Source organism: Talpa europaea (assembly GCF_964194135.1).
Source record: "Talpa europaea genome assembly, chromosome: 1".
NCBI lineage: Eukaryota > Metazoa > Chordata > Mammalia > Eulipotyphla > Talpidae > Talpa > Talpa europaea.
In genome coordinates, this window is record NC_140073.1 from 91,592,453 (window position 1) to 91,607,797 (window position 15,345).

The 15,345-nt window shown below is 39.7% G+C and overlaps 1 protein-coding gene across 1 annotated transcript in view; it reads left to right on the forward strand.

The window, feature by feature from the left end:
• Positions 1–15,345, forward strand: part of KIF5C (kinesin family member 5C) — a gene marked incomplete at both ends in the record, with an annotated part of 143,296 nt that overhangs the window by 103,028 nt on the left and 24,923 nt on the right. Inside the window, 4 exons of the mRNA XM_084254976.1 lie at positions 2,936–3,111; positions 7,867–7,935; positions 9,520–9,726; positions 12,179–12,325. Of these exons, the coding sequence (XP_084111102.1) occupies positions 2,936–3,111; positions 7,867–7,935; positions 9,520–9,726; positions 12,179–12,325 (599 nt within the window). The remainder of the gene's footprint in view (positions 1–2,935; positions 3,112–7,866; positions 7,936–9,519; positions 9,727–12,178; positions 12,326–15,345) is intronic.

The window sequence follows — 15,345 nt, forward strand, 5'->3', positions numbered from 1 at the left end:
CTGAGCAGGAACGGTGCTCTCCCACAGATGCCTGCTGCTTTTGTTTCTGCGTGGTGCTGCTTTGTTCTTCTAGTCCTGAACGGCTGCTGCAAAAAATAATCCCTACTGCTTGACCTTTAGAATAGAAACTGGCAAGAGCTGGTTGTTTAGATGTCGCTTTGTGGGTGACTTGTTGATGCTTTGATTCAGAGAATTCTTCAAAAGAAAAAGGAAAGTCCATTACAGGTTTTATATATTGTTTTAATAATAATAAAAATAAACCCGAAAGGAAATCTCATGGCCGGATGGTGCTTTACATTTTTACTTTTAGAACTGATTTCCAACCATTAGGCTATTGTGAAGACCTCAGAAACACTAATTTCAGAATAAGTAAAAATGACATCTTTTCTGTAGAGTTTTTTTTAAAAAGTGGACAGTTTGTTAGGAAGAGGCAGGAATAATAGATGGACTTTACATAATAACGTCTTTTGTGTTTTCTACCTATGCTATTTTAGTTAAGCTTTAGAATAACTCTGTGTTAGAGCCATTATTTTTTTTCCTCTCATTTACAAAATAGCAAATCAAGAGACTAATCAGAAGGTGGGCATGTGATTAATGAGATGTTAAAAGTGCAGCATAGCTTGGCATCTGCCCTGGAGTACTGGAGATGTGTGTGCACGCTGTGGTCACTTGCAGGATGCCACCTAGCAGAGCTGGCTAACTCGCTGGACCCCTAGAATTTGTGATGCTGTAATTGCTCAGTGGGAGGAAAAGGGCAGCTGCACAGGGGTCAGGTCTGTGACTTTTTTCTGGGTAGGTCACTTGCCTCTGTAAAATGAGATTCACCCCTGACTCCTCCCTGCCCAGATGAATCAAAGCATCTTTAGCTCATCCAGGCTTGTGATACTACAGCCTCTCTGGCCATTTGGAATCAAAGAACACAGGGAATAGGACATTTTGTATCTTACCTTTGCACTGGGGTTGAGTTGGCTTATGGGTAATAGAACCACATTCAGATTGAGTTCTGTTCCAGGCCCTTTAAGAATTTCACCTTTATCGTGCTTTAGCTGGAAGATTAAATTCACATTGTATTGCCCTGCTTAGAAATTGCAGAAGCTAGAATTGAAAAATTAGAGATAGTCATGATCCAAGGAGGGGATGGACATCTCTCAGCATTAGTGGTGCATTTCTCTGGTGAGGAACTGGAATTGGAACAGGTGAGGAAGGACTTTCAAGTTTTAGTATATATTCTATGGTTAGAAAAATATATATATATATATATGTATTTTCAATTCTTAGGGTCTAGATTACAGGACTGCTTTTATAGCTTGTGGATTTAGCAGGCTGTAGAGAATATAGATTCTTTAGTTGGATGAAAGCCAGTCTGCACACAAAGGTCATTGATAGATGTTTTAAAGCAGGAATTTGAACTGAATGAAATATTTATTTGGTTCAGGTTCAGTTCAGAGGCTACTCTGATATTCTGCTTTTGTTTCAGGTCAATAATTTTATAAAAAGACAGGTACAGTATAGCCTTGCTGAGCTTTAGAAGGAAAAAAGGTTGGTTCTGTTTTGCATTTAGCCAAATAATAACTCTACGTTTTGTTTATTCCAAGTTGCTGCTTCAAAAGGAACTGAAGTGGTATAAAAGTGAAGTCATCGGGTGTTAATTTTAATTATTTGACACGGAGGCCCACCAACACCATTTAATGATTATCCAGCAAGATAATGGAATCTTAAGCAGCAAAGCTGACCCATCATAAGTGTTTTGTTTATGTTGAGATAATTGTATGCAGTGTTCAAGTGGGTTCCCTGAGGCACGATAGATTCTGTTAAGGAAGCCATGGATTAGCATCCCAGTTCTGTTTTGTTTTGTTTTGAGAAAAATCCCTCTGGTCGAGGGTAGTTTTTCCCAGGGAATTTCCACAACATGCTTTTTATGGGCTGAGAACTGAAATGAGGCTTGGAACATTACAGACACTCACTGATTATAGCAAACTAAGTGTGAAGTTGATGGTAAACACTGTAATGGGAAAGTATGCCTGGTTTGGGTTTGTGTTCCAAGAAGATATTTGAGAGTCTCCATTGGGCCACGTGGGTCTCATTGAATCCTTTTTGTGTACCTCTTGCTTTTACAAGGTGATTTTCTTGTTGGGGATAGCCATTGGCCAGCTTGAGAATGTCATTTTTCCCCTCGGTTTGCTTTGTCAAGTTTGGTAATTCTTCCTTCGAAGGCCCCAAGGAATACTGCTCTTCGGGCTGAGAAGTGGCTACGTAGACTCTACATGATATTCTGGGTTGGCTGCTTTTGTTTTCCTGGATCTCCCTGACATCACAGAAAATTATTCTATTTGAACTCTCCCACTGAACCAATTAATTCTGACTTCCTGGGGGAAAGGATGTTAGTGGAGCTTGTGTTTGTGTAGTGTCAGGTAGTCTAGGCTACCGTGGCTTTTTGCTTCAGATTCAGAGACTCTTAGATTGAGAGACTTTGGGCCCCACAGTGGTGAATTGGTTCATTGATTTAACTGTTCCTTATTAATTAATTGGTAACATAATTAATTGGTGATTAGGATGTCTCAGAGGTTTGCTTCCCTTTGAATCAATCTCTAGAGGGACTATGATTCTAGTCAAACCCCAGCATATTCCTTAACAAAAGGAAAGTGTGTGCAAACAAACCAGGGTATCACTGCAAGTTGGGTTAGTTAAGAGCTTTTGTGGTTGACAGAACAGGTTACTTAATGAGGAGGGGAAGATTGTAGTCCTCTTCTTCCTTAGACAATGTTAGTCCATTAACTACACCCTTTCTTATCAAATAAAAAGAACACTGTGTAATAGCTCTTTATTATAGCATCCTGTGTGTCTTTTTTACGGGAGTGACTTTTTGGAACTTTTTCTGGAGGGATTGCATGCTGAATTTATCCAATACTCAATTCTTTTCCACTGTGCTTTACAGGAGAAGCTGTGCCTGAAGATGAACAGATCAGTGCTAAGGACCAGAAGACCCTGGAGCCCTGTGATAATACCCCCATCATAGACAATATCACTCCTGTTGTTGCGGGCATCTCTGCAGAGGAGAAGGAGAAGTATGATGAGGAAATCTCCTGTCTCTACAGGCAATTGGATGATAAGGTCCGTGAACAGAGATGTGTCGTACTCTCTCTAGTACAAAGGCAAAGGTGGCTGTCCCCACACCTGTAGGCTAGAAGCCGTTTTACACCCACTGGAACTGATGGAGGGCGACTGACAGATGTGTATTACTACCTTCTTGTTACCTACCCTTGCTCTTGATTGGGCAGACTCAGGAAAGCTTGATTTCATGTGGAATGGAAGTTTTCATGGAAATTGGATTGGCAGAGTGGGATATTGACCTGAATAGATAGCCAGGTGCTATTTAGAGTCTTTACCACTAGAAGTTGGAGTAGGTGTGTGTGTCCATGGTCTTTGTGTTTAATTCTCTTTCTCTAGTCTATCAGTCATCTTTGGTAACTCCAACAATAATCCTAGCTATTTGGGTGAGGGTGATGGCTTCCAGTACTCAAGTGTGCTTTAATTATGTAGCTCCAAGGCTTCAGGACGAGGAACCGGTAGTAGTGGCATATGGTCTGGCAGCGCCTACTCTTGAATGGAGTAGTTTGAACATGCTGTGGAGGTTCAGTTTTCTGGCATACATAGGACTCAAATAGTCATGTCAACAGACAAGTTAGAATAAAGGGCAGGAGAGACCTTGGAGAACACTATATCATTCATTCCCCCATCAAGGTCCAGTTAGGAATCCCATATGCATAGGAAATTAAATTGCTGTTTCACATGATCTTGGCAGCTTGCCCTTGGAATATTTTAAATCCTTTCTGTTCATTCTATCAGGGTTGCTGTAGTTTTTAGTCTGATTTAATTTTTTTTCTGTTGTGGTTCAGCTCAGTGCTTGGGGACACTTCTGGCATGGATAAAACAGCTTTGTTATGTTCACACCACCATTAATCTTACTGGCTTCTCTCCTCTGAATAAAACTCAGTCTGGCATCACCTTTACAAGTGAAATGTGACTGGTTGCCTTAAGGTACTTAGTTCTGTGTTTGTAGTTACAAACTTGTAGACAAACTATGTTTGTCCTTGTTAGTTTGCATTATGACCACAGCATTAACTGAGGTCAGCCTTCCCTCCTGGTAACATAGTTAATTAAATATTCACGTTCAGGAGATCTGGGTTAATTGCCCATTAGGCACTTAACATACCCTTCTGTTTTATCCAGGTATTTTATGCAAAATTTCAAACAAAGAGGAAAAAAGGAGAGTAACAATAAGTCAACTGTATCAAATTTGTGATTTCTCCAAAGAAATGCTATTATTTAAACATACTGCTATTTCCCCGTCCATTTTCGAACTGATGAGTTCATTTTTAGTAATCCTTAGAGAGTCCTGGATGAGGGGCAATAATCTGATACTATACTCCATTATGTATGAATAGACACCTGTCATGATTGGTGGGATTTGGAATCATTTATCTTGGTGGCACATGGTGCTGTCAGTGAGTTGAGACCTTAAAAGAGTCTTGGATCACTCTTCCCGATGACGACTGAGCTCAGAATGATGAAAATGCCATGTCTTGGGGGTTTTACTTAGTACCTGGCAGAGCTGACCCCTAGAGTCTCTGATTCTTGATGTTCAGCATGTGACATTTTCTATCACATCGTTTCCCTTCAGCATATGCCTTGAAAACCCTGTAAAGCACACATTTTGAGGTAAGCATTTGTGCTTTGTTACAGGGTGATGCCTAGAGATCTATGAGAACCAGGCCAAAACTTCTGCCTTAGGAGGCACCGAAGTTGGTAGTTTGGCCTTTGTAACTCTTCCTATGGCCTGCCTGATAATATCTTAATAGTTGTCATTCTTATTTTTCCTTCTAAGTTCTAGAAGGTTCTAGCAGGAATTTCATGCTTCTGATATAGATGGCATGATACTTTTGAGAACAATGAGTTGATACATGGCAGCTTCAGAGATTGAGTGGTCAGAGCTGAAATTATCTAGGTCTAGCTGAGAAACTAGCCCAGGGTGGTTACCTGACTTCGCACGTTGACATTACACACCTATGGAGGCAGAGGAGAAATGAGGCTACACATCTTTTGATGCCCAGGCTAGTGTTCACCCATGGCCTTAGCCCTCTAAATGAGGAACTCATCAGCTCCTGTGAGTCTGTTTAGAAAGTGGTGGGAGGAAGATTAACTACATGGTCTCTCCCAGTTACCCCTTCTGTCCCTCTGCGTTGCCCCTTCAGGGATCTGAGGACAGGTACTCTTTCACTGCAGAGCCATGTGGTGGGAAAGCAGGCATTTTAGAGTCAGCCCAATGACTTCATAATGCTGAGAACTGGCCTGATGACTCAACGCCATTGATATTTTTCTCATCTATAATATGGGGCTCACATTTGTTATTTCAAAAACTTGCAATGGAGCTTAATAGTTTCTAGTTCATGGCAGATGATCAATCAGTATGAGTTTCTTTCCTGAATTTTCTCTGGGTCCTGTTTGCTGAAGGAGAAGCCACATGTGGCATAAGAGGGGTGATGGTGCAGAGGTGGCATGAAAGCAGAGCTCTATAAGATAAGCAAATCAGTTCTGGCACTGTCTTTCTCATTCCCCGTCACCTCTCCCATACTAATGCACTACTTGAGATAGATGTGAGGAATTCAGTGTAAGTAAAAATATAAGTGGAACCTTATTTTGCTGATTGACATTGCAGCCAAAACGTCTTTACCATCAAAATTGACCAGCAGCTCTGTTAACCATCAGCCCATTTCATGTTTCAGAAAATCCAAGTACAAGGAGAGTTTCTAAAATGTCTTGAAGACCATTATCCATAGACAAGAACACGACAGCTCAAGCATAAGCATGCACGTATTCTGAGAGATTTACTTGGATATATATTAGATCTAGTTTGCTCAGTAAATCTCTTTCTGAAAATTTGAAAAATTTTTGAAAGTCACCATATTCTATCCTACATCCTTAGAGAATTCACCTTAGTAAGGAGTAAGTGTAGATTTGGACATGTGTCTGGACAAGTGATTCATGTCCTTACAATGTAATCCTTGTTCTTCATCTTTCCCAGATAGGGCTAGGGTCCCTTGGTTTCTCAGTGTACCTTAAAAAACCACTGCACCCCAGCTTGTCACCTCTCAGGGAAGAGGCTTGTGTTTTCAGGCTTTGAATGAACAGTGTTAAGGACAGAGTATAAGGACAAAGTGCCGGCGCTGTCTATGATTTATATCACTTTGAGCAATTGCTCATATGTCCTGGGGGAATAGATGGCAGCTCCCGGATGTTGAACTCCTTGGGACTTTTATGTTAAGTTGTTTAATATTTATGTGCCAAGGAGCATAAAATACAAAATTGTGTTTGGTAACTGGCGTTCTAAGTTTACAAAGTAGATAAGAAAATGTGGCCTACAGAATAGTTGAAGACTGTATTTTGGCAGTTTCACTCTGCTGTAATTTCCCTCATTCTCCTGCCAGAAATCTGACTTCAGAAGTAAAGTCTTGAGTATTTTGTAGAACCATTCAAGAAGCATTGGTGTAGAATTTCAGTAGAAATGGGATCTCCTTGATAACAGAAGGCCAAGGGTTTTTCTACACAAAGGAAAAGGAGATAAGGGCTGTAACCATGATTCTAGAATTTTCATGCTCCATAGAAAACTTTAGTTATGACACTGAGTTAATCTGATTTAAATGTGTGCATAGACTAGACCACACAGGCTGGAGAATATCCCGTAGAAAACTGTAACTCAGGTCCATGAGTTTATTTACCCCTCTTATACCTTACCTCTGGGAGAAGCACAAAGCACAGCACAGGTTTCTTAGGGCAGCTGCTGAAAACACCTGGGCAGCACCTGGCACAAAGAGCAACCTATTGGCACTAAGTGAAGCTGACTCTGCTTAAGGTTTGAACCCAGAAAGTATCATCAGATCAGATTTTCTCATATTTCAAGGCACAGGCATGTGATGTCAAGTTGTCATTCTTCACAGGCTCTTCTTTGAAATTGCATTTGAATTGATGGAAATCTTTGTGGTGAAGCCTGAGTCTCGTGGTTAGGCATTGTCTGCCTGCTGCTTTTCCTGCACCGGTGTGCAGTGTCTGGGGCCAGGCAGAGGCCTTTGCACCGGGCAGTGGGAGGCAGGAAGCTCTGGCTTTTGTGCCAGCTACACCTAGTGGCAGACAATGAGAGTGGAGAGAACCAATCTGGCCATGGGAGGGTCCGCATTAACGTAAGAATTAACGTTTCTGCATCCATGGCTTCCTTGACTTTTTTTTCCTTTTCCTAAATTGGTCAGGAAATGAACCTTTAATTAAGGGGGAGATCTGCTAATACCAAAGATTAATTCTGTAGTAAATATTTTCCCAAGCTACTCTAAGTAGGAGTTTTGAAGTGGAAATACTAGTCTCTCCTACCTATCATGTGATAGCATTCCTGGTCACTGAGGTGTTCGACAAGATTTGGGACCTCAATATATTATGGTGCAAATTGTTAGAAATTCACTCCCTTACAAAGATATTCAATGCTAATATCTTTGAATTGGGAGGGCTACCCTAACGTTATCTTTCATTTCCCAAGCCCAAGATGTCTGATTTCCATATGAGTAGAAGCTGGGCTGAATGTGTAGGAAATTTGTTTCCCAGAATATCAAGATATTTCATCTTCTGAGAAAAGGTGGGTGAAGATTTTAACCCAGTCAGCATCTCAGAACAGTCTCCTTTCTGTGGGACAATACCACACCATTCTGTTCATTTTATTAGCCACTCACAGCTGGCATCCTCGTATCTGACTGTCATTGGAAAACCAGGATATCAAGAATGACATAACTAACCAAAAAAGTTAAACATGATGTTTCGTTTCAGGATGATGAAATTAACCAGCAGAGCCAGCTGGCTGAGAAACTAAAGCAACAGATGTTGGATCAGGATGAGGTAAAGAATGCAATGAAAAATTCTTTTGCAAAATTCTCTTATTACTACGCTTTGTTGTTGTTTGTTTTAGAAATTTAATTTGGAAAGAATTTTTCCAAAATCACTGAATCATGTGGAAATTTCTTGGTATTTTTTTCTCCTTTTAATGCCTACTAAAGTCTGATTTTAGCTTAACTTGGGAAACAACCCTCTCATTTTGTAGTGCTCTGGGGTTTGGTTGCTGTATTTAGTCTTGCATGAACTCGGGTAAAGGAGCTCTGTACCTGGGAAGAAGTCGACTCCTCCTGCCCCAGGCTCAGCTCTCGTTTCCTGTCATTTTAGCCTTTTTTGACTTTGCATTTCACCCAGTCTGATCTTTGATACACATTATGTTCTTAGAAACAGAGGAGGGGTAAGCAAAGAGGAAGGAGGTCCAAGTATTGAGTTAGTATATAGTGATACAGTAAAAAGGAGGCAAATTGTTTCAGTCTCATCCCAGATGGCATTCAATTCCCCAGTAAATGTCTTTATCACCTTGTGTTCTGCCAAGTATTTTACAAACAGGAACCTCTAAGCAAAGGACAGACAGCCAATCTATCAAAAATAGATGATTGGTAAATCTCTTACTGAGGCCCATCTAAGTATTTTTCCTCTTTCTTGCTTTAGGGCGCTTTTTGTTTTGTTCCTAAAATGTGATGGATTGGATGGTGTGATGCAATTGTAGCAGGTTCCCTGGGTTCATGCCCCCAGTTCCAGCCCCCTCACCCCACGAAGACTCTGTAACCATTTCCTTCCCTCTTTGTTCCCCTTCCTCTCTCCAGGGCAGTGAGTATGCCCCCATCCAAACACCTCCCCAGGCAGGGAGATCATCTATGCCTTTGCAATCAGATGAATCATGTTTGCTTTCTCTTTCAATTATAGTGGAGTCTTGTATTTGTTTAGTGTTCCTACCCTCCTCAGTCAATCCTTTTGTGTCTCCAAGTTGGTACAACTGTCTGTGATAACTTTCCTTTTTGTTAGTTAAAACTGAAATTTACTTTATTATCAAGGCAATATGCGTTTATTGTTGGAAAATCAGAAAATAGAACACACACAAAGAAAATGAAAGCATTTACAAACCCACATATTTATTTTTAACTATTATTGTTGTTTAGGATCTGTCTATATGTACATGATAAATACAAAGATTGTGAACACTGTCATTTTATACTCTTTCATTTGACTATGAAATTGACTTTTATATAATGTGATATTAAACATAATGTGAATATTAAAAAGCCCCCTAAATAGTATTCTAGTCCTTGCAAATGATCCTTAGTTCAACATGTGAACTAGCCAGCTGGCTTAAAAATGCAATAATATTTTGATGCGTAGTAGTCAGTTCTTTGAGTTAAGCCTTTGTAACTCTAAATTGCAAAAGAAAAAAAATTTTTGAAATGATAACATTCTATTTAAAATTTAGCATCTGGACCACAGTGGGGTTTAAATTATTCTGAGCTTTTCCAGCTTGTTTTGTCTATTTTTTTAAAGGACTTTATTTTGGATAGAACACAGAATATAGACATTGACCATTAGTCACTAGTTCATGCCATGTCATTTCTCCAGCTTTTAGCTTCCACGAGAAGAGACTATGAGAAAATCCAGGAGGAGCTGACACGTCTCCAAATTGAAAATGAGGCAGCCAAAGATGAAGTAAAGGAAGTCCTCCAGGCCCTGGAAGAATTGGCTGTCAATTATGATCAGAAGTCACAGGAGGTGGAGGATAAAACCAGGGCCAATGAGCAGCTGACGGATGAACTGGCCCAGAAAACGGTTGGAACATGATTGTCTAGGGGGTGGGATTTTGTTGGTGCGACTCTTTACTTATATAATGTTTGTTGACAGGCACGATACAGTAAGGCAGTTGCCTGAATGGTTTTTCAGTGTTAGATTTAGATGCAGTCTCTGAGCTCCCTCCAATAATGGCAGTACTTTGTGTAAGTGACTTTTGTCCAACTCATTCTAAAACTGCATATCACAACTGTTTATGTCCAGGAGATTTATAACACCAGCAGGAGCACCTTATGCATTAGTCAAGAAAGTGCAGACTTTGGAACCAGAAAAGTCTAGTTAAAAATGTAACATGACAACTATTAGGTCTTAATTTAGACATTTCATTGTTTACCTATCTGTAAAAATGGTGATAATCACATGCTACTTTCAGGGTTATGAGAATTATGACATTTTATCCAAAACTCTTAGCATACAGCTAGGGCCTTTGCATGTGCTATGATAGCAATACATCTCAAAATGTTAATTCAACAGGCAGGATTGGGTGACCCATGGAAGCTATGTTTTTCACTTTTACTCACACCTTCCTGAATAAAATCCATTTCTTCCACACAGCTTTTTGTCTTAGCCTAGGACTGAGCCATCCTGATTTAAACCGGTTGTCATGGTTTAGGCCAGCGCTTCAGTTTACCCATTTATTAACTTCTCAGAGAAAGATTCTGAGGGCCCCACACAGAGTTTGTGGCAGCAGGGCCAGCAAGCATTTGGTGAGATGCCTGGTGGTGGGATGTATCCATTTTGTCCTTTTCTACTTGGAAAATGGATGGTGGGAGCTGAGTGTCTGTAACTGCCTGCCCTTGGAACGTTGGTTCAATGGCCTGGTGTCATGGGATTATGCCCAGCCTGTTTTGTGGAAAACATCCAGTCCTCCTGGCCAAGGAGAAATAGCAGATGGTGCAGAGAAGCTCTGATCTGCTGACCATAGAGCTGATGGGAAATGCTCTTCAGTCCACACATTTACTTGCATGCCATTGGGGAGACTCTTTAAATGGCTTCCCAAGCTGGGAACCACTGTTTCTGCGGGTTTTAGAAGCAAAATGAAATCAGCAGCAATGCCAAAACCCAGAACAAACACATGGAAAAACAAAGCAGAAGTCATGTAGGAAAGAGAAGAGCTGGATCTTCTGCTTGCTGTTTTCTTTCTTTTTTTTTTTAAGATTTATTTATTTATTTATACAAGCACTGGGTATAGTCAGAAGCACAGGAGGGTGAGAGAATTCACCAGAGCCAGAGCGGGGAGCAGAACAGACAGACCGACGAAATACACTGCTGAGGAGAGCAGCGGGTGCGACAGGAGAGGTCTGCGTGCCATGTGGGACCCTCGCCGGCAGCCGGGGATCAAACTGGCACTGCAGAGGCTGTGGGCAGCTTCTCAGCCCAGCGCTCAACCACTGTGCCACCACGGGAGGCCCGTGCTTGCTATTTTCTACAGGATTGTTTTAGCTAGTCTTTGGTATTATTTGTTCCTCAAGACAATGAAACATTTTCCATAATGGAGTTCTCAAATTCAGTCAAACCAAAGTACTAGGCATGTTCAGAGTACTATTTTTAGTCAGATCGTTAAAAAGAATTCTAGTAAAATAGCTGCATATGGAAGAATTGCATAAATGTCTTTGCATTTACCTCTACAGCTCCATAATTGAGGGGAATTATTTTCTTTGCTGATTGAATTAATACCAAGACATCAAAGAATGGCTATTCTATCAGTATAGAGAATTTAAGTTCGTTAAATATATATAAGTGTATAATATATGTATATTTGTACACACACACACACACACACACAGTTTGTTAACAAACTTTTTGGTTATAACATACACCAGGGATGGAAGTGAAACTGGTTTGCTAATGTTTGGCAATAAAATGGAGCTTTTGCTTTAGAGTAAGAAACCATCTCCTCTTGAACTTCACTAATTTTGAAAAGAGATGAATAGTGTCTGATTTAGTTTTACTGTGAAGATTATAAGACATTTTCTAAGCTCATTAATGTCCCTTTGGGCATTCCAGACCCATCTATTATTGGGAAGTCAGATGGGAATTTGGAAGTTGTCCAAGGAGCAGCTTTGTTTGGGAATGGAGGTGGGAACGCTTGCAGGTATGTTTAGACCCAGGAGAATGAGGACTGAAATGTAACATCTGGTAGGTAGGAGGATGTGATTAAACATTATCAACCTAAGCACTTCCTTCAGGCTTTATTTATTTCTAATAAAACAAACCTAATTTGCTGACCTGGAATTTGTCATCTGATATGCATATCAGGTCAAGATAAAATCCTCCTCTGACATTGCTGTGCCATGATTTAGTTTGCTTTAAAAGGACTTATGTTGAAATGATACAAAATTCTTTACTACATTATGTTGTTGTTATATGCAAGACTGCATGTCTAAAATTGATGGGTAACCCTTTTAATTTATTGTTAAAATGTGTTTTTCAGACTACTTTGACAACCACACAGCGAGAGCTGAACCAGCTACAAGAGCTTAGCAACCACCAGAAAAAGAGGGCCACCGAGATCCTGAATTTGCTATTGAAGGATCTCGGGGAGATAGGTGGAATTATTGGCACCAATGACGTGAAAACCGTAAGCCAGCCTTTCTTTATTCCTCTCTATAGGCCCTTATCATGGTGTTATCATAAGTTTGTCAGGGTCTGTGTTTTATTTTTCCAGGTGTCCAATGCTAATTTAGCACAGTTCTTTGCATCTGCTGTGTCCTATATTTGAATGACTGAACAAAGAGCTGATTGAATGACTTAGTGAATGATGTTTTGGTTAAGGAGCAGGAGAAAAAGGTACCTTTCAAAAATAGGAAATGTCTTCAAATCTTGATTGACCTTATGTAAATTGGTTTATTTCTCAAATTTGTATGCTGTGGGTTAAACAACAGTTCCAGACTCAGAAATTGTGTTCATTGTGTTCTATGAGAATCCAACAGTGTGAAAATTCCCTAACCAATCAGTATGAATTAGGAAAGCTTTCAGCCGAAAGTAATAGGATTCTAATAGTGAATTAAAAAATAAAGCCACATTTAATTATTCACAATATGAGAAATCTAGGATCTTCTATTTAGACTGCTATTTGTATCACCTTGGAGCCTGTTGAAAATAACACATCTGAGCCACTCCTCAGACCTACTTAATCAGAATCTGCACTTTAATAGCATTCCTAGGCGATTCTTATCCTTACTAAAGTTTTAAAAGCAAATTTTAGTTTGGTGCTATGTGTCAGTAATGTTAAGGATCCAGGCTTTTCTCTACTGCCTTTCTGTTTTCCTCACTTAGCCCCTTCCCTTTTCATATGGGTAGATTTTTGCCATATGGTTGCGAGGTAGCTGCCATAGCACTGATCACATCCTGACACAGTCACATTCACGACAGGAGGGGCTGAAAAGGCAGCTGTTTCCATTCAGTGGGAAGCTATATTCCAGAAGATCCCAGTTGACATTCCTTTACTGGTCAGAATGGGGTCATTTGGTCACCCCAGAGTGCAATGGAAACTCAGAACGCAAAGAGAAATAGGATTATTATAATTGACTTAAACCAACCATGAATAAGCCACTGAAATTGTGTACATCGGTGCCATTGATAACAAGGAAGTAAGGGAGGTAGGGAGAATGTAGTATAATGCTGTCCATGAGCCAGGGAGAGAGAGAAAAGGCAGCATCAGCATTGTTATCCCCTATGAACAAGCAACAGTTTGCTACCACAGAGAGGTTTTTGAAAAATTAGCGACTTTTGAAGAAAATAGCTTTATGAGGTGTCATTGACATAACATAGGATTTGAGAAATTTTGACTTCAGTACTTTGCTACACTCATGAAAGTGTCTCCATAGTGAGAGGAACACATCCTTTACCTCCGGAAATGTGTGGAACTGCTTCTGGCCTTTCTGTTCTGTTGCATTAATTTAATCTTTATGCCAGCACTGTTCCTTTAATTGCTGTAGCTTCATAATAATATTCTGAACCATTGAGAAATGTGTGTTGGTTTTAGCAAACTTGGAAATGCTTTTGTATTGCTCAACTTCCACCTCAGAAGTCCCTAAAATGAAATTTTTGAGTTTAGCCATTAGGCTTACAAAAGGGTGAATTCTACATCAGTCTGCTTTATTGGAGCACTCAGCCTTGCCATTGAGATTGTTAAATGCCAGAGAAGATTCTTCAAATTGCTTCTGTTTATAGACATTTCTGGAAAACATAGAAAGCCCTTCTTGGATAGCGTAATAGCTCCAGGCTTAGCATATATGACCTCTTATAAACCTTATCATTCTTTCATGGGACCTCTATTGTAACTGAATATTTCATGAATCTTTGCAAATGATTTTAATTTTAGCATTAAATTCTTGGTTAGTGTAAGATTACCCCTATAATGTTCCAGTTTGGTGATTGTATATTTGAGGATTGTTTAGTAGCATACATTGGTGTTGAGCTATAAGCTTCTGACATTGTTTGATTAGATGGCCCTCATGATGTGAAAGTGGTGTTGATTTATGGGAGTTGGTGCCTGCTGATAATGATAAAGGAAGATATTTTTATGCTGAGTTCTAAAATAGAACTGATGAAAAATGCTAATGAAATCAAGGAGTGTCTGGGTGCCTGGCATTAAAAGAGTCTTTTCCTTTGGGAATCTGAAGTATGATTGAGATTATTTTTAAATACTCAACTGGATATTTTAAAAGTATTTTTGGATTCCAGACATTGGATGTCCTAGTTAACTTCATTGATAACCTGTTAATTTCATTGATATCTCTCACTTATAGAGCATTATATTCTTAATGGTTCTGTGTTCCTCCCCTCCCCCCTCCTCCGCCCCCTAATTATGACTTAATCATCAGGGCAGTGAGAGCTTAAGGGAGGAATTATGTGACTTTGGGCAGTCACATTTCTGGGCTTCATTTTCATAATTTGCAAAGTGATAAGGTGCATCCAGGATTATCATGAAGGTTGTCAACTGAATAATTTCTTAGTTCAGTCATTATGGGCACAAATACTCCCCACTTACTCTGCCTTATTGAGATACAACTGACATACCTATTGTGTACATTTAAGGTGTGTTGATTTGGTTCATGTCATGCATTGCAAAATGATGACCACAATGCTGTTAAGGCCCACTTCTCTCATGTCACATTGTTACTATTTCATTTTTGTGGTAAGAACATTTAAGATGTTTTCTATTAGCAACATTCAAGTATATAATAAATATTTTAGCTATAATCCCCATGCCGTTCATTAGATCCCCACTTTTGTTAACCTTATATCTGAAAGTTTCTACCCTTTGATTATCTCTCTATTTCCCCACCTCCCCAATCCCTGGTAACCACCTCTGTTTCTCTCAATTTGCCTCCTTTAGAGTCTACATATAAGTGATAATCATACAGTGCTGTAGCAACCCCCCACCCCATGCACCTGCTATTTCACTTTTCATAGTTTCAGTTACCCATGATCAACTGCAACTGAAAAACACTAGACACAATAAAATATATTGAGAAGGGGGAAGGGGAGACCACATTTACATAAATTTTATATAATATCTTGTAATTGTTCTATTTTATTATTAGTTATTGTTAGTCTCTTACTGTGCTCAATTAAATTTCTTCATAGGTATGT